Genomic DNA, 26667 nt, shown 5'->3' with positions numbered 1-26667 from the left:
TGTGTGCCACCAAGACAGATAATGCTATCTCGTTTATTATTGTGAGTACCAATAGGTGTTTATCACAATTAGCCTACCCACCAATTCTTTCCTTCCTTAGAGCATCTGGATCACCTTTTCTCAAATCCATCCCCACCCCAACGAATCTCTTTTTGGGAAGTGGTGGAGCCCACTTCTGCTTTGAAAGCTAATGGAAAAGGACCCTCCTTTCCTCCATCACCCCAGTGAGGACAAGAGCCTCGATGGGTAGATAAAGAGTATTCACAAGTATTGAGGTACTAAGTAGGATGGAGAAAGTCGTGTTAGATTAACATCAGCAAAATGGACAACAGAATTTATCAGATGTCCCTTGATGTCAGGGCAAATAGTGTTAGGATGAATCAAGCAGCATTCCTAAAATTAAACACGTTACCATAACTTTATTATTCCATGTAAAATCTACAACATTGTCATGATATCTGAACTCATTAGACACAGCACGTGCATTTCCACATTCCCCCCAAAAAATCAGTTAAAACTTGAAAGGCCAGGCCCCGTAAGAACAGTGTCCGCTTTAGTACATGACGTTGTGTGTGACTTCATTGTAGTTCACTGGCAAGAGCTTGTGAAGCCAGGGAAATGCCATCAGAGCGCTCCTTTCCCATAATCACGCCATCATCATGCTGTTAACTGCATAAATGGGAATGGCGTTTGAACATCAAGCTTTTGAATTCCAATAAAATATAAACCATTTAAATGAAATTGATTTGTATTTGCTTATCTCATGTACAATTTGCTAGTTTCAAAAAGAAAAAATATAAGTAAAACTAATTAACTCTCCCCAAAATATCACTTGTAGGTAAAGTCAGTTTCTAATCATGTATTTTGTAACTTGAATAAACCTATGAAAAATAAGTAGTTTTTTATGTCTTTAGAAGCATTATTAGATACTATTTCTTTCAGTGATTTGATTAACTAGCTTCAGAACCTTGGATAAGTAACTTTAACCTTTTGGGACCTCAAGTCTTTCACTGTACAATGAATGGAACGGCAGTGTGTACCTCGGAGAGTTGCGAGGATTAGAAAGCACACACACAAACGACAGCACAATACACTGAGCACAGTGAACTATCACCATCTTCTTAATCACCTTCTGCTTCTTACAACTACTTTCCCAGTTCTCACCGAAGGACAATCACAGAGCTCAAGAGCACCTATGGATCCTGACTTTTGCACGGCATGGCAGGACAGTGGCAGCGTGGGTCAGCTCCTACTATTTATCTCCACGGGTATGCGACCACTGCTCAAATTGATTTCCATAAGGAAGGAAAGCAAAAGGCACTGCTAAGAATTTCATATGCTCTTCCTTATTAAAGATCCATTTTGACTACTGTTTAGAAATAATATCTTAGAGTTATCACAAAAATCAAATGACGGTAATGGATTAGGGTTCCAAAAAGAGAAAGGCACCTTCTAGATTTAGCCAACAGTTAAATCATGATGTACATACTGGATTCAGTTCAGTGACATCCCATTCAAGGTACTCGGCAACATGCATCATCTGACTAATGATGTTTTCTAGTTCCTGGAGCAGAAAGAGAGAGAGAAAGGAAGATAAGGACAATCAATACAAAGACTTTGTAAAGTCTTTAACTTTGACTTGCAGGTATTGTTTGTTCAACATGTTGCCCCCAAACTTAAAAGTTATATGATTAATATCTCTTTAAAAGGTCTGATTAACTATACCTAAAAAAGTGTGAATTCATTTTGTACCTTCACCAGGAGACGGCGCCACTATACAAAAGAAGAGTTTCTTCCAGCAGAAAATCATTAACAAAGAAACTCCAAAAGAGAGTCTGATGAAAGTAGAAGCAGGCATATTTTCACAAGGTGTGATTTTTAAGTCACTGAATAAATATCCTGACCTTTTGGCTTGAAATCAGGTGTGGAAGGAAGTGTCTGAGGGCAACTAAGAGGTTTATTTGTATTCTGATAAAAATGAGAATGTATTCTGACTGTTGGTGCCACTTACTAGGAAAATGTGCGCTGCTGGAGGAGCCGTCGGGGTCCAGACTGGAAGGCTAAGCACATGTAGAGTTTATTTTATGAGGGCATGGAATTTTAGTTTGAATTCTCACGTTATTCTACTCAAATGTCAACTCTTTGAGGAATACATATGGCTTTGCTAAAAAAATAAAGCATTTTCAGACCTATTTATTTAATGTTTTAATTTATTCCCATCTCTAAAAAACACTAAAGATATTCTGTAAGTGCTACTAATTTAAATGTAGTCAATGACATAATTAAAACTGGTATTATATAGTGTGATAATTTAAAATATAAGTATATAAGAATAAGCTTGTATGTATGAGGTCTGTCCAGAAGGTATCCAACCATGTAATGTGAAAAATAGAAACATTTATTGAAGAAGATACAAGATACAAGAAACACTGTACATAGGACAATGATGCCTTGGTCCCCTTCAAAGCAGGTATCTTGAGACCTCACACAGTTCAAATCTCCATCAGCTGCCTGGATGTATTTTCCTGAATCTCATTGACAGTCTGAAACCTCTTCACCTTCAAAGGTGATTTTAGTTTGGGGAAAAGCCAGAAGTCACAGGGTGCCAAATCTTGGCTGTAGAGGGTCTGAGTCACCTGGGTGATCTGATGTTTCACCAAAAAACTCTGTAAAAGATGTGATGCATGAGCAGGCACATCATTGTGATGAAGCTGCTAATCACCAGTTGCCCATAGCTGTGGCCTTCTGTATCACCCGAGTAGTTTTTGCAGAGGAATATTCAAGCTTAACGCAAAGTCTGAAGCAGATCCATTGGTCTGCTTGCTCAGTCATTTTGAATGGGACGGCCACACAGTACACATGCTCACTCAAAGGCGTCTACTGCCCCCACTGACTAGTACAGTGAAGTCATCATTGTTCACGCATGCACATTCTAGTATACTCTCCTTGGCTGCCAGGTTACATCTTTGCCATGCAAACTGTTACTGTTATATTAACAATGGCTGGACTTTTCCTGGGCAGACCTCACATATCAATAAACAATTATTCTATTCAAATCTCTCATCTAACATATGTGGTTAATATTCATAGAATTAATATGGAAATATGGTAGAGAGGTTTTGTATTGGGGGGTCATGGATCCCTCTCTGCAGAAAAGATGTAATCAGGAAAATGTTATTTATATAACAGAGGTTGCCCCAGAAATAATGCAAATGTGTGTGTTTATTTATTATAGATAGGAAAACTTTTAAACACAAATCCCTTGGAATCATAGGTTAGCATGTGTTAGGAACACACAAACATAGGTTGTGTGTGTATTACTAATCTCTCGCCAACAATACTTTTGCTGATATAAGCCCTAATGGTTTGGAATGGTTAATGTCCCTGGGTATGATTTTTAAAATAGAAACTATTTTTGGCAAACTATTATATAGGTGTATAACATTAGCTAAGTAATTTAACCTCTCTTAGGCTCAGTTTTTTATCAGCAAAAATATTATTTTTAATGTTCTAATATTACCTAGTTTGCAGAGTTGCTACAAAAATTAAACATGCTATTATACCATATAAAAAGCATTTATTTTGTCTGCCATATTGCAAATGATTAGTAAACATTTATTAATAGTATTAGACATACTAGTCATTTTTCAAAATATCAATTTTCCTCTATTTTTGCCTTCAATATGTGATATGCCATACATTTAAATTTCTAAGACCAATGATATCAGAAGGTACAATTTCATCCTCATATTGAAGGAAATATACAGGGACAGTAATTCTTGTGGGGAAAGTCATACAGACTAGTTTAATCATAAACAAACATGTTTATCTCCAACTCATTCTTTGATATTGTAAACATAGTCACAAATATTACTAGTAATTTACTATATGTTAACAAAAAGATGGAGATCAAAAAAAGAATTTGATTAAATTTTCAAATCAGCTGCCAACCCATGGCTCAAAGTCTAGCAAAGAAACATCCTTATAATTTATTGAAAATGAAACATTAAATAAAACAAATCAAGTAAAAATATAATCTGCATTAGTACAGTCAGAAGTGCTACAATAACCATATTGAAATATCTAGAAAAAAGTGTAAACTTCTAGTTGTGAAATGCCACCAGAAAAGGAGCAAATGGTTCATGTAGCTTTATATTCCTAAATAAAAAAATGAACACTAGACACATAAAAGTAATAGCATGTGAAAATAGAGACTTATACATAAGAAATCCCACAGTTGTAACAGCAATTCAGATTGGTGCTCATTTTCTAGAGTGAAACTTTGTATTTTTATTGCTCTCTGGAGAAACTAATGTACCATTATCCTACTCGGTGTTACAGAAGTATGTCTCCAACTTCACCCATTGGCCTGTGCAAGTCTGTTTGAGGTCTGGCATTGGGAGGGACACCAGACGATGAGAGAAACTCATTTCAGAAGTGATGTTTATTTTAATAAATATTAAATATTTCAAAACATTTGGGTTTTTTGGAGGTAGCTGTGCACTCCAAAAGTTCTATAATCTGACCCATATTCTTTTACTAATATTTAGTTAAATTTATGGGGGTGACACTGGTTAACAAAATTGTACAGGTTTCAGGGGTACAATTCTATAGCACTTCATCTGTACACTGTATTGTGTGTTCACCACCCCAAGTTTCCATCCATCATCATTTATCCCCCCTTTACAAGCTTCCACCCCCTCCTCTATTCTTAACATTGCCTTTACAGAACAGGAAATAATGTAACATGTAAACTATATTATTAGCAAATATAAAGTATATTATTGGATGGAACCTGAGACAGATATACTTATGAGGCACTAATTGTGCAGAAGAACTAGAAGTGTAACTTCTCTTCTGAAAACTATAGTGATTTGCATGTTAAAAATAAAATAAACATGTAACCATTCCTTTCAGTTAAATCATACATATATGGTGTTTTCCTTCAATTGCTTTTTATAACTAAAGCTATAGCATGTGCAAGCATGTGCATTTGAAATTGGGTGAGACATTTTAAAAAGGGAAGTTTGTCAAAGCAACTTGTAAATATATTTAGCTATAAATAATTATACAGCATAAATAATTAAGAATACTTCTTAAAAGTGGGAAAATGATAAAATAATTAAAATGACTACAATTCCTTTAAATTCTGCTTGTATTCTCAATATTTCCCATAGTGTCAAATCTAACAACTATTTTTTTTTGCTTTCTAGATCAATGCCTCTCAATTTTCTGATGTTTTATTCAAATAAAGCTGGAGCCTTTTTTACCTTCCAGTGCATAAAAAGTCACTTTTATGTGGTAAAATTATTCAATAGAACAATTGCAATCCTAACAGTTTCCTCAGACTACTCCTTTTCATAAAGTCAGATGATAAAAACGCTATGTGAGTGCATGAAAATTGTATTAAGTGTGTCTTCTATGATAATAGCTATAAATTTATTCATTGCATTTTTTCAGAACAAACTACTCCAAAATTTTCACAGAATATTTGAGGAAAAAAATTACCGAGCTGTCCAGGAAGCCATTCCCATCCGTGTCGTAGAGGCGAAACATAACTAGAAATAAAAGATATATTGAAAAAAGATTAGGCTAGTGAGATGAATGCTTATAAGGCATATTCTTCAAAAGTATATCTTCTAATAAAAACAAACACTAAGTCCTACCCATACACAAGGCAATTGATTTGTGAGAACATTTTGTTAATTGAATTAATCAATTAATAAAAATACCAGCAATCAGATATAGTATCTATCAATTTTGTTATGTATCTAGACAACATTATTATTTGCTCAAATTCTTTATTACAAGATTATTAAATGAAAACTCAAAAATAACAGAAGGAAAGGAATTTAGACATTCAGAGTCTGAATAAATATTAAATGGGAGTAGGTAATAAAAATCAGCTGATTTGGAGGACTGGAAATGAATTATAATTTGGGATTTACCCTGCACTATTATATGAGTTAACAGAGCTTACTAAAACACTTTCCACTATCTGTAAAATGAGAACAGTCACTTTGTCATAAGACACACATTTGCTGTGAAAGTCAAGTGCAGTGATACATACAAGTGTCTATCAAGAGCCGTAGGTCACGACACAAACGTAAGCCGTGGTTTTGATTGACCCCCCCCCAGTACCGTGGGAAAGGAAGGATTAGTGCAGAATAAGGGGATTTTTCTGATGGAGGGTGACAAGACATAAAATGTGTTACTGCCATGTCTATAATGTATATTTATTTAAATCTGAGATGCTGTTTTATGGGGTAGCCACTCTTTGAACTAACGAAGGAAGGGAAAGAAGAGTGCTGGCTTTGTGGCGGTGAACTCGGGGAAGCGGGGTGGCAGGCAGGGTCCACGGCTGGCCTGAGGATGCCCTGTGTGATTCCCACACCACCAGGGGACTGCGGAAGCCGCTGCAGGCGCCACACTGAGACACACACGGAAGAATCACACAGCTGTAAAAACAGACAGCTGGAAGGGAAGGTTTGTGTTGGCTTTGCATAATTTCTGGGAGAATCTTGATGTCTGAGGTCTATAATATTAAATAAGGACACTGGTCACGAGGAGGCATAATTATACAGACCTTAATCATATATTTGCAACACCATTTTATTTTTGTATCTAAAATCATGATTACAGCTCACCAACTCTAAGGTACGATTACTTATAGGATGCGAAACTAGTCTGCACATCACTAAAAGGAAAAAGTGCTGCCAATCTGTCATATTCTATGGACGGTTAAATGCAAGCAGTCTTTAAAGACGTAACAATGCAAGGGGGAAATGTGCGCAGACTGAATAAAGGGAAATAATAGGCTGGCTCAAAGACCTAAATGTCTTTATCTGCAAACCAGGACAATTGTTCTCTCATTACGTGAGAATAAAATTCAGAAAGAAACCCCCCCAGCACCACGTGGATATTAAACATTTCAAGATTTTCAAGTACAGCAGAAAATGGTAAAAATATCTTCGCAAATGGCAAGATTTCTCACACCACTCAGAGAAGGGGTGAGTTACCAGGCCCAAGGTGGGAAGTTAGAAAAGTCTCGCTATACTTTAGAAAGAAAGACACTTGTAGCTCTGGTAATCCTTATTGACGGAAATGTCTTTATACAGCTCAGACACACGGAACCCTGTGCTGGCAAACCTTGTTGGAAACGTGAACCCAAAGACGTAACCCACAAATGGGGTGCACTGGTGGGTAACCGTCATTCACTTTGGCAGCATCTGACACTTCTGTGTTCTGAAAGCCACAGTTTAAATACAAACCACAATCACAGCTGAAACACCAGATACATACTCTTCACTAGCTGGAAGTGAAGGTTGACTTTACACGTGACCTAGGCTCTACCAATCAGAAGCCCAGGCCCAGATGGTCAGATGCTAGCAACCCAGGAAAAAAGGAGCTGCTCAACCCATTCTGGTGATGGGGGTCATCAGCAGCAGTGTCTAAAGAGAGAGCGCCCAGGGTCCTGGATGTGTCAGGGGTGCTGTCATTGAAAGGGGCGCTGTCTGAGCTCAGGAGGCAGCGATGGGTTTCCCCCCAGTGCATAGTTAGTGTGGTCCTTGTTCCTAGAGAAGTCGCCTCCAAACCTAGTTTTCGCTTCTCCTAATGATTCTATGTGTCCCTCAATAGCATTTTTAGAGTATTAATATGCTTTATTAAGCAAACTTAATTAAAAACTAATCTGTTTCACTGTCTCCCTCCATGATCCTATAAAGTTTGGTTTTAAAAATAAATGTATCATTGAAGTATAACTTGTAGAGAAATATATTTAATAAACTATCAAAGTAAACACACCAATGTATCTAGGTAGTCAGGTCAAGGAATAGAATATTACTAACAGCAGAAATCCTCTTCTGCTCCCCCACTGTTACTTCTCCATCCATTTACAAAGTTAAACACTATCTTGGATTTTATATGCATTCTTTTGATTTCAGCATCATTTACTAAATATTATGTTTCTGATCTTCATCTCTATTGTTATGTGTAGCACTAACTCATTCACTTTCTTTTCTACCTATTAATCCAATGTATAAAAGCATAACAGTTTATTCATTTTATTTAGGTTGTGTCCAGTTTGATATTTCTAGTAATACTGATGTTATTTCAAAAAATTCTGATATAAACCTTCTTCTAAAAAGCATTTCTGCTTAGGTGAACATTTGCCCTTTGTTTACAAATCAGTAAAAGGAATGTTTTGATCATAGGATTTGCAAGTGTTTACCTTTAATAACATTGCCAAACATTTCCAAAGTGACTTGACCGAACTAGATTCTAAGCAGCAGTCTATAAGAGTTGGAGTCGCTCTACGCCCTCACCAGCACTGGGTTTGCCACCCTAGTTTAACACATTCTGGTGAAGCACAGTGAGCGGTATGCCGCTGAGGTTTTAACGCCCACTTCCCTGATTACTAGTGACAGTCAGCTAATTTTCATACACTCATTTTCCAGAGAGACTTGGACTATCCCAGGCTATTCTAGACTCCTACCATTCTGGTTCTGCCCTGTCTGGATGCAATTTACATAAGACCTACTGTCAGAACTGCCAAGTAAGTGTTTTCCAGACACAAAATGGGGCAATACATTACAGTAGAAGAAGAAACAATATGGAGATCCGATTATGTACGTAGTAGTACTGGAAAAGAATCTTTGCCTGCTCTGCTGCGCCAACATTGTCATCCTTAATGTGTCCATGCAAGTTTGGGTGAGTTTCTAGATTCTCCATTTCTAACTCTGTTCAACTACAGCTTTGTTTTAGAAATTCAGATGCTGATTTGAAAATTTATATCAAAATAAAGAAAGATTAAGGATGCCAAAAACAACCATAAAAAGGGAGAACAAATTTGGAAGATTTGCATTTCCTGAGTTCAAGAGTTTCTAATAACCAAGGGTAGTCAGGCCAATGAAGTTCTGGCTAAGGGATAAACAGAGAAAATAATGCAAGAACACAAAGTCAAGATATAGAGCCACACACCTACGGGGAACAAGATACCGACATAGTTCAGTGAGAAAGAAAATCTTTTCACCTACATCACCTATGGGGGAAAGGGTGGAGGGTTTGCAGGAACAACTATGAAGGACACATGCACAATAATAAGGGGTGTGGAAACAGGGGAGGGAGGGCTGGGGTGGTGGGGTGGGGTGGGGGGAAAAGGCAGAAAACTGTACTTAAAAAAAAGTAAGTGTAAGAATGCAAACTAGCAAATGATGGGAAAAAAAAAGAAAATCTTTTCAAAAGTTGACAAAGGAACAACTAGATAGATATTCATAAAAAAGAACCCTGATTCTTTCTTCACATTCAACATAAACATTATATCAAATGATTTTGAACTTTAACTTTTGAAAAAATAAACTCTAATTTTAATATTAAAGCTAAACTACAAAGATTCTAGAAGAAAATATAGGAAAATACCTTCACAACCTTAACCATCTTACATGAACCAACAATGACAAAAAAATTAATAATAGGTAAATTAAACTTTATCAAAATTAAAACTTCTGTTCACCAAAAATGAGAAAATAAATAAGCCAGCCACACACTTGAAGCACATATATCTGACAAAGAACTTGTTTTCAGAATATAGGAAAACATTCTAAAGCTCTGTAATAAAATAACCAACAACTTAATTAAGATAGAGGCAAAAAAATTGACCAGATACTTCAAAAAGGGAAGATATATGAATGACCAATCATAACAAAGTGTTCAAAATCATCAAATAAAGAAAATGAAAATTCAAACCACAATTAGAGAGACCACCATATAGCTACTAAAACAAATCTGGAATTTTAGTCTTTCCCTCCAAGGCAAGTCCACCAAAACTGCTCAGTTGTTCAGCCTCTCAGTTGTAATTGTAAGAATTTACAATTTAAAAATGGTGCCCTGGCTGGTATGCTCAGTGGATTGAGTGCTGGCCTGAGAACCAAAGGGTGGCCGTTTAGATTCCCAGTCAGGGCACACGCTTGGGTTTCAGACCAGGTCTCCAGATGGGGGCGTGTGAGAGGCAACCACGCATTGTTGTTTCTCTCCCTCTCTTTGTCCCTCCCTTCCCCTCTCTAAAATTAATAAATAGAATCTTTAAAAACATATAAAATAAAATAAAAACAGTGGCAAAAGCCAACCTCCTCTCTCCCAGAAATTTGACCCATAAACCTAACTTGTCCTGATAATTCCCTGAAAATTTTCAGATGTAAAAAAACAAAAAAGCTCGTGTCCACATTTTCTACTTGTATCCAGGAAGAAACCTGGTCTAAGAACGCTTAGTTCACTACTGTCTGAAGGAGAAGCCCTGCTGTGTTTTACATAATTATTTTCTAAACACATTAATAGGGGGTCACCACTGTCTATGAACCCTGTCTAATTCATGAAGGAAAAAACTTGGAGAACTTTACATTTTCATCAATAATAATAGCAATAATAAAAATGTATACATATATATAGAGCACTAAGTATCATAATACTCTAAAGCTCACCAAGTCCAAATCAAGGATAAATGTTTTCTTTGGTTCTGGATAAGAGAGAAAAATTCTAGAATTTTAATTTTCAGAGTAAGTCTACTTTCCTAAATTAAAATTGTGCTGGGGTCAAGAAAAATAGGAAGTTTTGAATACACATACTTCCCTTGGTTCTCTATGGAATTGCCACTAGAGATGGGCATTGAAGAGGCATAAATCCACAAACACAAAGAGTGTGAAAGGAGAAAAGAACAACCAAATTTCAGATGCTGGATAAAAGTGGAAACTGACTAAGCCTGAGCAACATGCACATCAGCTGGCAGTGCAGAAGAGGCACAGGTTTGCACAGAAAGGGCAGTGAGCTGAAAATCTGTTTGATAATCTTCACGAAAGGAAGTTAGACCCTCAAATACTATGTGTCACACCTTGCGCCTGATTAAAGAACAGATACAGAGCACAGGTTTCAAAACAAAAGTTCATGAGGGAGGATTTGGGAATTACTTAGCTACGTAAAAACAGAGAAATTAACTATATAAGGAAAAAGGCAATTATTAACATTATGGAAAATAAAGATCGGTTTTAATAAGCATAGAGAAACTTTCCCTTTTAAAACTATTATTTCAATAATATTGATAAACTTAATATCATCAAACGTTATAATAAGACTATTTCTTCTTAATATTTAAAAGGAAAGTTAGGTCCACAGTCAAGTGAATCACTGAATAAATAGATCTTATTTTGAAAACCAACATGATAAGGATATAGATTTTTAGGTGCAAAACTAATTTAAGCCCAATATTAAAATTAGTCTGTCAACATGATAGCTTCCTAAGGTGAGTACACGTTACAGAGTTACAAGCTACTTAACCCACTTTTTTCCTATTTTTATGCTCATGTAATTATACTTTATATAGAAACAATTATGTGCCCACACATGAATTTGGTTAAAAGATCAGAGCAAAGGCATATTATACAATATAAGGGTAATTCTTTATCTCTAGAATTTTTTCTCTTCCAAAGATTAGCAGCTTTCTATCAATTTTTTCCTTGAATATGATTTTAATATACTCTGGTTTTTATAATTTGCATTTGTTATTGACATGAAAAGATTAATTTGGAATTTATTATTAAATATTAGAAAATATATACTTTAAAAAGCATTTTCACTGGAAATTCTTTAATTCACAATTTTTTTTTATCATTTTGTATGTTTCAAGATCTACTTAAACTTTAAGGGCAGAGGCGAAATAATTAGCTGGTTGAAGTTTGTGATATATGAAGCAATGGAGTAGTATTTTCTTCTTTTTTCATGAGAGAAAATAATAAAAAATAATGAATCAAAGCTTTCATTAACAAAATTAAAATAGAACTTACACAGTACGTCAGAAATCATGGGTTTTGGTCACAGCTAGATAAACTGTTGGTATAATTAACACCCAGTCTCGCTGCACTTGTTTTTGACATTATGGGGAAGTTGACTAGATGGTCTTTAAGTTCTCCTCAATGTTAAATTTTGGTAATTCTGAGATTAATACTTCTCATAATACTAACTAACATACCGGACAGTCTTCATTAGTTCATACCAATTATCTAGTTTCTGGTTATTTTCCTATTGCTTTCTCTTTGGTGATATAGTTTCAGTGAATGTAAGCTAACCGAATTGTTATTATAGTTAAGTCATTGACAATATATAAACACTCATCCAAATGTAAATATCATATATTTTTAAGTCTCAGTATAAATAATGTAGTATTCTCTCATGCCTTAAATATTTACATCACTTTTTCATCTTGATGTAAATATTTACATCATCTTCTCATGTACCCATTCACTTTGATACAATTCCATTAAACCATCATTTCTGAGCATCTATCTGTTGAAACATACACATGCACATACAAACACACAAACACACAGACACACATACACACAAATGGTAGTCGCTAGGGTGGGAATTTACACACCATGAAGGGTACAAGTAGAGAGAGCCACATAAATACAGTGCAGACATGGGGAATACGAACCACGATATGAGCCTGCCCTGGATCTGATGGATACCGAGAATGAACACCCACAACAAATACCCTTTGTAAGCAAAGGCATGAAGGTGGAAAGGTTCAAGGTCTGTCTGATGACTGAAAAATTAATCCATTCGTGCTGCATGGGCAAGTCAAAGCTGAATGCAACCCTGCCGAGCTAGGGTGGGGTCGAACTGTGGAGCCAGATCAGTTTACGGATGCCAAGTTAAGGGTTTAATTTTGTACATTACTCAGTAGGGAGCTATCAGAAGAACACTTATCCCAAGTCAGAAGAGAAATAGGAAAGAATACATCTAACCATTGACAAATTTTAGGTAACATGAGAGGAAGTCATAAGAATTTAAACTTTATATGTGAGAAGATGATTAAACAGGGAGGTGTTTGAAAAAACAAAGCATCTGAATTAACTTTTAACTAAAAGAAGTTGATGACCAGAGGAACACTGAAGACCAGCTGAGGTTAATCTATAGAATTATATTTAAATAGTTTTATAAATCTCTGCAACCTCAGTATAGGAGCAAATATATCACATGCCTGAAACTAAGCAGGAAAGAGGGGCTGGCCCATGGGTTATGGGGTCAGTCTCTATTTGAAGGGACAGGAGGCCGACAAGCCACAGGTAAATTCAGGAGAAAGTGAAATGATTACAAGATAAGAATTCTAAACTTTTATTTCACTTCACAGACAATTACGTAGACTAAAATATGTGAAGAAATTTAAGTGAGCAAATATTAGTTCATCTAATTCTCACAGCAAACATATGAGAGACATTTTGATTGCAATTTTACAGATGGGGAAACTGAGGTGTAATGTGTTGTTTTTGTCTGTTTGTTTTTTAATATGCCCGTGCCACTCGGATAGGAAGTGTCAAAGCTAGGACGCATGTGATCAGGGAAATCAAGGCCCACATTGAGCCCTGACCTGCAGAAGTTAATTATTGTAGGTGCTTCATCATATCTATTCCTGTGTTAATTTTAATTATTTTTCTTCTTTTCTTTCCACTAGTTTATATTGTGTTTAATAACTCATAACTATTTTGGAGATAAGTATCTATTATGCTGAGAACCATTTAATTTCTTTAAAGTCTTACTAATTTTTTTAAATCTGTAATTATAAAAGAATGCATGAATGTTAGAAATGTATAAATCTGCAACTGTAGCAAGATTAAAATGTATAGAACTGAACATTGTAAGAAAGTGGGTGAGGGGAATGGATTCTGATTTAATTGATGTAGGAAAGGGCCAGGCATTGGCCTTTAAAGCTAAATATAAGTTCCAGGTAATTAAGGGCTATGTTAAGGTCCTCCAAAGTAGAGGAGAGTAGAGAAGAGATAGCTGGAACACAGGTATTCCTTAATGTACTTCTGAGGTTGTAATTCATTTACTTTGAAGATTCTGGTGAAAATCACAGTAATAGTGCCAGACCATAACAAGTCTGCCTATGAGAAGAGTCTAAAGAAATGTTTAAGAAAAAAAAGGAATACAACTAAATCTTGTGAAAGCTTAAAAAAGAGCTCGAAAATACACAGATGGAACAGAGGGAAGGGGGTTGGTAACACTTGAGGCAGGTAAGTAGGAGGTCAGGTTGGACCTGATTCATCAAGTGGTTTTGAATGACTTGTGGGTGAGCGTTCTGTCTGTAATTGCGGACAAAGACGGTTGATTCTTAGACAAAAATTGAGAACTTGAAAGCACGCCTCTTAGGAATTCTGCCTTTAAAAAGATACTTCTCACTGACCTAAAATAATGAAGCTGCAACACAAAGACCACATTGGGGAGGCAGGATGGTGCCTTCATTCAGTCTCAGAGCTGGAAAAAAAAGTCTTTGTATTTCTAAAATCATCACTAACACGGTGCTGATAACACCTGAGCAAACTTTTTCTCTGGCTGTAACTTCAATAGAAATTCACTGAACATTAATATTTATTTTGGAAGAAGAGAGATTTCTGTTAAGTTCTTAGGAATACAAATAAATCTTGAAATGCAAATATTCAACATTTAAGAATGATAAATATTTACTTAAAGAGTAATGTTAATATATCCTATTCATAAGCAGATGTGACTCAAATAATCATATTATAGAAAATTCTTTACTAATAAGAAAAATTTCACCAAGAGTTTACTATTAAGTTTAATTAAACACACTTCTTTATCATAATTCTGAGACATGACAATGTATTGGCTTGAGAAATTTCACATTCAGGATTCATTATCTTCACTATGATTTCAGTAGCCAAATTTTTAAATTCATTTTAATAATATCTAATATAATCAAGTTAATCAGATTTTGAACAAACCACCAGTTCTAGAGTCAGCAAGGGCTTCAGAGACAGAATAGATTGCTAAGTAAATGATCATCTCAGCTTCCGAGTTAATGTTTTAAAAACCATTTTCTTGCATTGCAATGAGGCCGTTTGCCACCAGAGAGAGCTCAATGACTATATTTTATAAGTGAGAGCAATTTGTTTTTCCTTTCAATTAGACAGAAATCCTCTCTAGGAAATACCTGCTACGCCATAGAAGAAGCAAACAGTAGCTATTGTTTAATTATTGATAATATCCAGAGTCAGCTTCTAGAAATTAAACTCATGTTTGGCATTTAAGAAATCATTTGTTCCTGTCAAAGAAAGTGGAAAAAGGACTCATGGATGTAAACTATAGTGGTGATTGCTGGAGGGAGGGAGGCACTAGGGGACTAAATAGTAATGAAAAAAAATGCAATATAGATTATTTTTTAAAAAAAGAGAAAGTGTTAGGGCTAAGGCTTTTAAGAAAGATTTCCAAGGGAGAAAGTCTTGTACTGTCACGCGAACCCTCTTGCTGACTAACAGAAAGACCTCCTCATGTCCTAGAAATAAATTTTGTTTTCTTTTTCAAAATAACTCAAAGTATACTTTCCAACATCATCTTGTTACCAAGCTGAGCAACATTTTTTTAAAAAGTCATTTATTAGACAAACCTGTTCAAGAAACACTGGATAATAAATTAAATTTGATAAATAGCCTGAAATCAATCAGTATTATTAATATACTTTGATTTTTTTTCATGTCTAATTTTTATTCTGAAATATAAAGCTCTTCTGAATTAAAGCACAGTTTTTTTCAATTGCAGAAATTTTTATTATGCATCGAGATCCCTTTATTTAACAAAAATTGAGATAATCATAGTAGACATAGTTTTAAGTCAATCAATTTTCCGTCCCTTTCTAACCCCCGACTGTGACAAGTAAACTAAACAAAGAGACACATACACTCCAGTTTGTCCTCAGGTCGTCCTCTTTCCAGGAGGGACAGGTAACAGACGATGTCCTTCAGGTGGATTACTTCTGGGGAACACGTATTTGCAGGGGAAGTACGAGGGGGCGTGATGGCACCTTTGTTCATCCTCAGACCTGAAACGAAAATATTTGCCTTTAGATTCTGAAAAACATTCACAGCACTTTTTTCAAACAACAAATAGGGAGTTAAAGCACAGACCATGCAGAGAGCTGGATATTTCAATAGGATAACCAAACTCTCGGAGCCCCAGTACAGCGGAGTCAGACATCCTGTACCACTGTTGTGAACAACGCAGTTTCTTGGCATTCGATGACACAGGACCGCTCTGGCTGCCTAATGCAGAGGTTTAGGGTCAGGGCCCTCTTGCACAGGGTGAGTTGGTAGGCAGATTTGAACATAACAGGAACCACTTCCCTATTCCACTTGTCTCTGCTTTAGGCAGCCACAGCTATAAATCAGCTGGGAAGATACACAAAATTGGCTGTTTATTAAAAAAAGAAGAAAAACTGAAGAAGAAATTTGGGTCTGTGACAACATGATTTATTCAGGACCCATTCATTCCTAAAAACATCTTTGCCAAACATTTGCCAGCACCATGAAGAAGACATCCTTTTTGCCATCAAGGAATCTGCCCATAAGCAAGACAGAAAGGGACAGAAACAAAAATCTGGATACACAAGGCAGGCACTCCAGTAGAGAGCTAATAACACACGACTGAAGTTTATTTTTGTACGGTCCACACTTAATTTCTGAAACCCATTCACTGTGCCCATTCCAAGACAAGGGTCGAGAACGTTAACGTTCACAACAGCTGACGATTGCAGATTATCTGGCTGGTGATAACCACACTGAAGCTGGTTCACAATAAGTGGTTACTTGCATCTTACACAGAAGCCTCTGAAACCAGATCACATGTACCCGATAAGACCTGAAGGTAAACCCCAATTACCCTTCGGGGTGTATCTGGCAACCTCACAGGTGTTTGGGTGAGATTGCTGAAGGGCTGAATGGCTACTCTGTTCTTAATCAATCAGGAGTCACTTGAATAGAGGGAATGATCCCAACCAAATACAGTTCTACAAGCTGGCCATTCCTTAGTGCGTGTCTACCTGATCACACCCTTGCTCTAGTCTACTCCCTTTGATGTATATCTCTGATCCAATGACTATTGCATCCTCCATTCATCTCAAGATAGCCAGCAGATTACTTAATGCATTACTAACAGTTACACATTAGTTTTATCATTGGCAATGCTATTGCTGAGAAAAGGTACCACTTACTGAATGGGTGATACGCAGCAGGACATGCTGAGGGCTTTAACAGGTGTCCTCTCACTTAACTAACCCTGCAAAGTAGACACTGTGACTCCCCTTTCACAGGTGAGAAACAAGCTTACAGGGACTAATTTCCAAGGGATTCAGAGCTAGAAATCCATCCTTCTTTTCTCTACAGTAACGGTTTAAAGACTATTGTTTATTTAATGGCGATAGTAAGAGGAAGAAAAAAAAATGCACTTTTATCCAGGATGATCCTTTTATACAAACACACACATCATTAATTAGTTTTCATAACTGACCCAATATTTTCCTTTCTACAGTATCCTATTCTCTTTTCTTCTATTCTATTTCATCCTTAAAATTCTATCAAAGACTCTCTAAATTGAATGCATTATCCACTAATGTACCCCTACCCACAGTTTGAAATATACTGCTTTATATCTTTCCTTCATTTTCTTTACTGAAGTCTTATTTATTTCAAAAGCATCTCTATGGTCTATATTTATTCTACTTCTTTTTATAGTTATTGAAATATATATGAATATTTAAGAAATTGATTTTCTTTCTTAACAGAAGTGTCACAGTATATCCAATATAAAGTAATATAGTTATTTTATAAGCCAAAAAAAAAAGGCAAAGAGTTGAAGACAATCCTGAGCTTAAAAAAAAAATCACCTTACTATTTCTAATTGACAAACTAAAGCTTCGCCAGCTGCAGGAACAAGCAGTTTCTACTTATGATAAAAGACAATTCAGTGCTGACCATAGACATGACTATGACTTCCAGCCTTGGAGAACAGAGCCCTTGAATTATGGTCGGATAAACCATGACCTAACTCGCCCTGCCTGATGAGCTAATCCTCTCTTCCTAGCTTCCCCCTTATGGTACTGACATGATTTAATCAGCTTGTTTTAAATCTTTTATATAAAAAGTCAGAATAAATCTAGAAAGAATAAAAGGAACACGCAATGTCCATTTGAAAGAATGGCAAATGTATTATACGTTTCACTTATTTAGAACACTTGATAAGCATTTGTTTGTCCTTATAAAATGAAGGTGCATGGTATTCCATTATGAGCTTTCATAATACTGAATATAAACAATTGGAGGGTGAGGACTCCGTGATTTTTCTGTTTGCCTTTCCTCTATGTAATTTATATACCTATTGAACATGAACATACATATATAATTTACATTTAGCCCCAACCTTTTGAAGAAACCTGTCCCTGTACTAAAATTCATTTTGACGAAATGAGTAAATACTTCCCATTTTCTGTTCATGACATCCTGTAAACTAAAAGCTGCATTATGTATTTAATTGTCATAATTTTACATTTTAAAAAGTATATAAACAAAATTATGAGCTTATACAAAAATACAAGCTGAAGAACTAATCGAATCTTTGTGAACTCCAATTATAGCCAAATTTGAGAGGTAAAATATATACTTTTTGCAATGAATTATGGGGTGCAATCAAGAAAAAAGATGCACTGTCTTGGACCTTCTTCACAACTACTGTACAACCAAGTGGTTTGTAGCTCTGGACTGTGCTGCATCTCGAGGCACGGAACAGATGAAAAAGCTCACTGGTTTGCCCTGCTCCCACCCGCTCTCCAAGAGCAGCCCACCTTCTCTTATGTGGTGAAGATGTTTCTAAATACTGTCACAGAATTTTCTAAAAGCATGCCCTGGGTCTCAATCTGTCTTCGTAGAGAATGTTTTTTTACACCCCCCACTCTACCATTTATCATTTCTTCCCATTCCCTAAACCTGGCTGGAGGTCGTTTCCACTACTTATGTCCTATCCACGTCTTTGACACTCCAGCGCCCTGAGGAAAAGTCATTTTCCTTTTAAGCAGATTGTGCTAAAGATTCTCTGGAACACACAGGAAACAACACACAGCAAACAAGACATTGAAAGCCTGGTTCCCTGCCTGGAGCTCTTCAGTGAGACGGTAAATGGATCCTACACTCCTCTTCAGCAGCAAAGGGGAGAGGCTCAAAAATCCACCCCCCATTAACAAACGCCATTTTAACCCCTCCAGTTGTGGGTGAAACTCTCTCCTTCCATTTGGAACTGAACGCGAAGCCAGGCAGCACAAAAAGCGTGTTTCTTTTGCCTCAAGTGGTCAATATTCACCTCCGAAGATCATGCAAGTGACCGCCACCCACTTTGCATGTTCTCTGACCTGCATGAGGTTATGCTCTTTTAAACATTTTTAACAAAAGCGAGGCAAGTATACACATACCCACACCATTTACATCCACATATCCACATGTGAATACATATTTTCATGTATTTGCAGTGTACAACAAAGTACTAAAGAAAGCAAAAAATAAGCATTGTATTTAGAGTGCATGTTTTATTCAGAAAAATTATCTTGGGCTTTGAGTTTTTTCTGTTTTTATGATGATTTTAGTACATACACTAAAATATATACTTATATATAAACATTCATACATATAAACATTCTATTCTTTTCAAAGTTTAACTATAAAAGTAGTCCATTTGAACACTACCTACTATTATATCCTTCAAGCACATGCGTTTTGTTTTATCCCAATCCACACAATCTATTTCTGGAAACTATAACCTGGAAAGATTTCTTCTAAGAGATACTCTTAATTCCAGTCTCAAGGTTCAATTATTAGTGAATAAGTTTTGGGTACAGTTCAATTACTGCCTCTGTTCCAGTTTTCTTTTCAAACACTAGCATTTCAGATAATGAAAACACTAGCATCTTATCCAGTTTTCCTTCATCTACTAAAATGAAATATTCAAAACTTACAACATAAATTACATGTCTAAACTTCTAAGGCAATAAAACAGTCTGGCAATTTGAATTTTCCATTTTCTTAAATACTGGTTCAATCCGCAGAAATTTATCAAGTTTATGAAGTTATTTGTCACAAATTATAATCCTACTTCCCATATGCATATTACTAGTCATGATGAGCAGCACAGATAATCGAGAGTAAAACAGTTGTTTAGTATTATTATACAATTCATGATTTTTAGAGTTGTCCTTCCAACTATGTTGGTCTTAATATAATATTATAATTACTTTTTTATTTTTTGTTTTTATGCAAACCGGAAGCAAAATGAGATAAGAGTAGGTTGCAAATGAACAAGGAATGTAAAATCCACTGTGATCCCTCATAAAGAGAGGGCAGGCATTGGGATATAGTGCCTGACAAGAAGCTGAGGTCAGCAACACCCCTCTAAGAACATACTGTGATTCATGTTTGGCAAAAACCCCCAAACAAGCAACTATAAGGAACAGAACTCTGTGGATAGAACTCTGTTCTAGCAGGGGTGTCCAACCCACGGCCCACGGGCCACGTGTGGCCCAGGATGGCTATGAACGTGGTCCAACACAAAATAGAAATTCTCTTAAAACATTATGAGACGTTTTTGTGATTACATGTTGCAATGTATTTAATGTGTGGCCCAAGACAACTCTTCTTCTTCCAGTGTGGCCCAGAGATGCCAAAGGTTGGAGAGCCCTGTCTTGAGTCATTATTACTGAAGGAACAGCAATCACAACACTTCTGGCTGTGAGTCAACAACACCTGCACATAGCGGTTTTATTTGACCCAGTGTGTTTTATAGACAGGAGGGTGAAAAGTTAGGAAGTAAGTAGCTGATGGTGTGGTAGCAACAGGGGAGCCGAGAGGTGAACATGTGTCATCTAACTCTGAACATTAGGCTCTTTTCAAAAGCAGTTAAAACAGTATCTGTCCACATCAGTCCTTTCCAGTAGAATATTCTGCTCCTACAGCAGTGTAATATATGTGTCCTGTTCAGTGTAGGGTAACCGCCTGTGACTGCTAAGCACGTGAAAGGAGGCTGGTGTGAATGGGGTATTTGATTTTTGTTTTACTTCAATGTAAATTAGGCTAGCGGCTACCATGCTGGGCAGTGCAGGTGATACACAGTCTGTAGTTAAAGAATTCAAGTTATTTGAATTACTGAGTTCCTTGAATATACCTAAGTGTGGGAATAAAACCACCACATATTAAAAGAGGTCATAACGCCAACATTTCTATTTTTTCCACATTATAAAGAAATCCCACTAATACTACTGAAATTTTACTGTATTCTTTCAGAATGTATGACATCTTAGAAAAAAAGAGTATACTGAACTTGACCTTTATCCTATGTCTACAAAATTAAAACATTGAGAAATAATCTTTTTAATGAATAATGGAGTAGCTGGCATTCATTGAACACTTACAACGTACCTAACACATTATGGTTCTGAGTCCCAATATCAAGTAAGTGAGATGCAGTTACTATTTCCATTCCACATCCAGCCAAACGGGCAAAGACAGGGGGTGCAGGCACATTCGAAAGGCAGTCTAAACTGGGATTTGGTGCTGTAGGTACAATTTCGTGGGGCCAGAAAGGAAAAAATAAATCAAAGGAATCTGTCTACTCAGTAAATGACCTTTTGTTTTAGGACCTGGTTTTCATGGCTACTGAAAGTGAACATACCGATTATTTCATAAACTTTTGGAAGGAAAATTGGAAATCCTAGACATGGCTGAGAGCTCTAAATGTTCCTCTTCTATCCACATCGTTCCTTGAGGCTTCCATTATAATACATGTTTGGGAGAAGTGTGTGTGCATGCACGTTTCCGTGTATAAACACACATACACATACATACATATTTACCTTAGAGATTAAGAATAATTCTCTGATGGCTATCTGTGTTTTCTGAGAGGTGTATAACTAGCATGCCCTTTATAAACATGAACCAAAATAAATATTAGGGACCTTCAATGTTAGTCATGAAAAACCAGGTTTTAGGCACTGGGGATACAGCATCAAACACAGCAGAGAAGTCCCATTTGCACAGAGCTCTCATTCTAGCCAATCAAAGTTAGTGCTCAGTAACACAATATTTTCTGGCCATTACTGGGCATTTTTAGAGCATATCACAAATTTAAAATGTTATAATTGCTTTGGGACTCTGCAAGGTACTGAAAATTGTGTTTGCCCTTATTAGGATCTCAAAAACTGTAAAAAGTATTCGTGAACAGGACAGTACAATAATCTTAAAAAAACACTATGGTGTAATATGCAAGTATTAAGATGTAGCTTAACTCCATCTTTGTCCTGGGTGAGTAGATCTAAAACTAAAGATAAGAAATTTGAACACCAAACTTTTATTTGAAACATTCAGAAAGAATAACAAATCAATCTGAATAATGAAGTTCAAACCATCTAATAATTAAAGGGGAGATTATGGGGCAACTTTTCCTTTACTGACAGTAATTTTAGCAAAAATTGGCACTTGGTATTGTGGGGTTTTTCTCTGGTTTCAGTGAAGGGTTTTCAGGGTTTCATAATAGAAGATTTATTGGAACTAAATTTTTGAACTACTACTAATAATAATTATAAGTGTCAATTTGGTATTGTAGGAGCATAAGAAATGCAATGGTTGATATAAATAAATGCTAATTTGCCACTGAATAGAAATTCTTTTCTTTTTATTTTTAGAGCATTTGTATGGAGGTACGTAAGCTGTGCAGACCACATAGAATCATTATTATGAGCAGGAAAAGGACACCAACATTACTGAATGTGAAACTACTTTTCATGCCTACAGTGTGCTGAGAACCTCCCTATCTGGCAGTCACAGAAGCCTTGTATTCTGCACACTTCGTGTCTCTCAGGACCTTGTCTGCCCTTCTTTGCATTGTGGACACTGAAGTAGCTCATTAGACACAGAAGACCCATAAAGTTACCTACAATAAAAATGTACACACACGCAAACACACACACAATTTTTAATAACCTCAAGACAGCTCTGATAAGAGGAATGGTTTCTTCTCAGCACAATTAATGAAGTGTGTCTTTTGGCAAGAACATTCACTAAAGTCATTTGGCAAAAGAATATTTCCAAAAGGATGAAGTACCTCATTTTCACTGGGTAATTTTCTGTTCTTAATTTGATTAACTTCCATATGGACAAAAAGGAATTGTTTCTACTTTTCTGCACAAAAGAAGGGCTTGGTGTTGTGACTCTCTGGTTGTAGAGAAAACATGAAAAATGCTGAATTCTACCACTGATACTTCAGCCTCACAGCACAAACCAAGAGTGCATTGCCACACTGCATGGGACCAAATGTGAAGGGACCAAAGAAAAGGCGCCCTAACTTTTTCAGAGACAGCTATTCTTCTCAATCCTAAGTATCTTCTGGATATATATGCCTTCATCCTCAATTCCCATCATGGAAGCCATCACACTACTGGCCATGTGATTATTTTCTGGCTTAAAACTTTATAATGGCTTTCCAACTTCTTCTAGATAAAATTCCAAACTTAGCATGACAAACCAAACTCTTTGTCACATGGCCTTGGCGACCTCCCTGGCCCCTTCTCCAGCTATTCTCCTCCAGTCACTTGACCTTATCTCAGTCCAGATGACCTGAGGCACAGACCATATCTCTCAATGTGCCCACTCCCTTACCTTCCTCCAACCCTCTAAGGCCATGAGGATTCTGATTCTTCTAGGGTTACTCCCCGAAACCCACCACCGATTGTCTCCAAAATGCCCAAGGTCATCACTACCATCTGCTCAGGGACCACCTCTATATGACCCTTATTCCAGTTTCAACCAGTCGCCCTCAGCTCTGACCCATGCTTTCTATATGAATCATTTTTGCTGATAGCACTCATTACTACCTGACATGCTAAATATTTTTACTTATTGATTAGTCTTTCTCTCCCCACTGGAATGTAACGCTATGGGGTAAGAGTGCTTTATTTCACTCACTGATATATCCCCAGCAATCTGAATCATGTGTGACAAGCTTAAGTTATCAATAAATATTTTTGAATGAAAAAATACTAAATGTCTTACACAGTTTGTGTATTGTTCGTTGATGGGAAATGTTCTTTATATTTGAATAGAAATGTGCAAGGTACCTTCTGTTCTTGGCACTCCCTTCCCCTCCTCTCCCACCCACACCCGCACCTACCTTTACTTAACCATGATAATTTTCATTGATGACTAAAATCTCAGTCATATGATCCTAATAAAGAGATCACAGCATTTATTTCACTATAATGCATTTGACCACCTAATCGTCTGTCTTTCTGCTTTACTCTAAAAGACCCTCAGCTTTCCTATGGAATTCCTGGCACAAAAAGTGTTTTAAAAAAAGAGATGGATGGATGGATGAATTAATGAATTAATAAAATGAATAATTATATCCAAAACCAGTCAATTCACTACATGATCTCATTTAAAGGGTGATAGGAAAATCTTCTCTCATTCTTCCCTATAAAGCAACTAATCAGAAACTTTAACAAAAACTTTCACACTGTCCCAGGGATAATAAAGGACATTCACTATTTTAGAGTCGATGTTTTGAAAATATGGAGCTCAATAGAAATGTATAGTATGAGTGTCTGAACCAGTTAATAAATCATATTACACCCCCTTTTAATTACTGTGTTCTTAGATAAAATAAGTTACCAATTACTGCTATTAATTACTATCCTATACAAAAAGAACAATGATTTAGTGAAGGTAGTTAATACCCAGAGTTTTTGCCAGTTTGGCAGAGGTGAGAACTGGAGAGGGTCAAGGATGCACCAGCTAGTGTACGAGATGCAGATGTGGTGACTTCTACAAGGGTTCCAGGCTGGTTTAAGGTTGCACTCTCTAAGTAACCCATCTTATCGATTATTGCATTTCTAGCATGTGCTATTGAATTAGAGTGAAGTATTATCTGGGGCTTGAAAAAGCTAGGTTTTGCTGTGACATATGGGCAAAAAGTACAGAGTCTCAAGTAAGCGGAGCATTTTTAAGTCAGCAAACAATTGGACACGGGAAGAGTCCACAGTGCGTGGAGCACAAAGACAATTTTGGCCTGTAGGCAGAGTCTACAAGCTGCATGGCATGGTGCTTAATGCTGTGGAACTCAGATTCTATCCCCTTCTTAATTAATGGCTTTGCCCAGGCCCTGGGGGCTCATTAAGGGTACTTCAGGGACAGGTATCCCAAAACGTGGGGAGAAGGCTAAGTGACGAGGAATCCCTGTTACAAAATCTCTCCTGCACTGCCTCCCTTCACCAAAGCAATTCTGCTTAAATGGGCTTTAAGTATCAAGGATTTAAATTTTCTTGGAAAATTAAAGTTAAAAAAACAAAACAAAACAAAAACACATTCCATGAGGTGACAGTGAAGGCCTAACACTTGGAAAACCAGGAGTAATATAATCAGGCTTCCGTGTTAGAAAGTACACTTTGCAGATGGGAAGTCAGGCTCACTGGGGTGACGAGTGTGGCCGACTATAGCCCAGACCATGGTGAGTCAAACTGACACTGGCAGAAGGTCTGAGAAGTAGTTACCACGAGTAATACAAAGCATTTGGAATTAACTCAACACGAGGCAGTGCAGGGAGGAAGAATCAAAGATTTTTAGGGTTGAAAATTGATGGATAATTGGGTTTCCATCAGTAAGAGAGAAGACAGGATTAGAAGCAAGGTTGAATCGAATATAATTATTTCACTTTCTGACATACCTTGTTTGAGTCCATCTGGAATACAGCTAATTAGAATATATTCACTGTGAGCTGAAGAAAGTCCTGGGTTAGATAGGGAACAACTGAGGTATTTTACATTAGTGAATATTTTTGTATGATGTGAAGGGAAAAATGTCATCTGTTGAGAAGGAGAGATTTGAGTACACTAAAAAAGGTTTGCAAAGTTTTACCTATTAGATCTAGCAGAAAATATCAAGAGTAAATACATTTTACAAAAGATTTTTTAAAAAACTGAAGAGGTATTAAGACATGTTAATACTGGGTGTTAGGAACTTGTGGTGGCAACAATCAGCAAATTTTTGAAATTCCCCTCTGGTTTTTGTCAGTGGTCAAGTTGTAGGAACTGAAATATGAGATCATAATATTGATCCATAGCTAAAGGTTTATGAGCCACATTCAGAAAATCAAAGGTTCCACATGCTTGAACAATCCTGTAGAGAGAACAGTTCAAGTGATAGAATTTAAGGATGAAGTTATGATCACAAGTTGGTCATTGGACGAGCAAAGAGGTGAGGGATCAGGGACCTGGCATTTACAGTGAAGCTATGGAAGAGCTACAATGAAGAAGAGGCTATGACCACGTTGAAAAGAGAATGCAGTAGGGATATCTTGACAAATTAAAAGTCCAGCCCTGGCTGGTGTGGCTCTGTGGACTGAGTAATGGCCTGTGAACTGAAAGGTCACCAATTCGATTCCACAGGTTAGGGCACACGTCTGGGTTGCAGGCCAGGTCTCCATTTGGGGGTATGCAAGAGGCAGCTGAGTGATATTTCTCTCATACATCAATGTTTTTCTCCCTCTCTTTCTCCCTCCCTTCCCCTCTCTCTAAAAATAAAAATACTTAAAAAGTTAGAAATTAAGCATGGAAGCAGAAGTAATCATCTTATAAATTTAAATTGGTGATAAGAAGCAGTCATATTGCAATAATGTTTCCAAAAACAAGTTCAATAAAACACAAACTTTATATCTATTTGTCGGGGGGCTTTAACGCAGCCCCCCAGGTCCGCCATGGATGAAGCCGTGGCGGTGGTGGCTCGAAGCCTCTGGTCCGTG

The 26667-nt window shown here is 36.7% G+C and overlaps 1 protein-coding gene across 4 annotated transcripts in view; it reads right to left on the bottom strand.

Annotated features, from left to right (window-relative positions):
* Positions 1–26667, bottom strand: part of DGKB (diacylglycerol kinase beta) — a 532510-nt gene that overhangs the window by 422115 nt on the left and 83728 nt on the right. For all 4 annotated transcript variants that reach the window (XM_053927068.1, XM_053927066.1, XM_053927067.1 and 1 more), the window contains 3 exons: positions 15746–15886; positions 5509–5558; positions 1490–1564 (listed from right to left, as the gene is read on the bottom strand). In XM_053927068.1, coding sequence (XP_053783043.1) covers positions 1490–1564; positions 5509–5558; positions 15746–15886 — 266 coding nt within the window. The remainder of the gene's footprint in view (positions 1–1489; positions 1565–5508; positions 5559–15745; positions 15887–26667) is intronic.

Source organism: Desmodus rotundus, chromosome 6, assembly GCF_022682495.2.
Source record: "Desmodus rotundus isolate HL8 chromosome 6, HLdesRot8A.1, whole genome shotgun sequence".
Classification (NCBI taxonomy): domain Eukaryota; kingdom Metazoa; phylum Chordata; class Mammalia; order Chiroptera; family Phyllostomidae; genus Desmodus; species Desmodus rotundus.
This window is presented reverse-complemented; position numbering and strand designations above follow the sequence as displayed.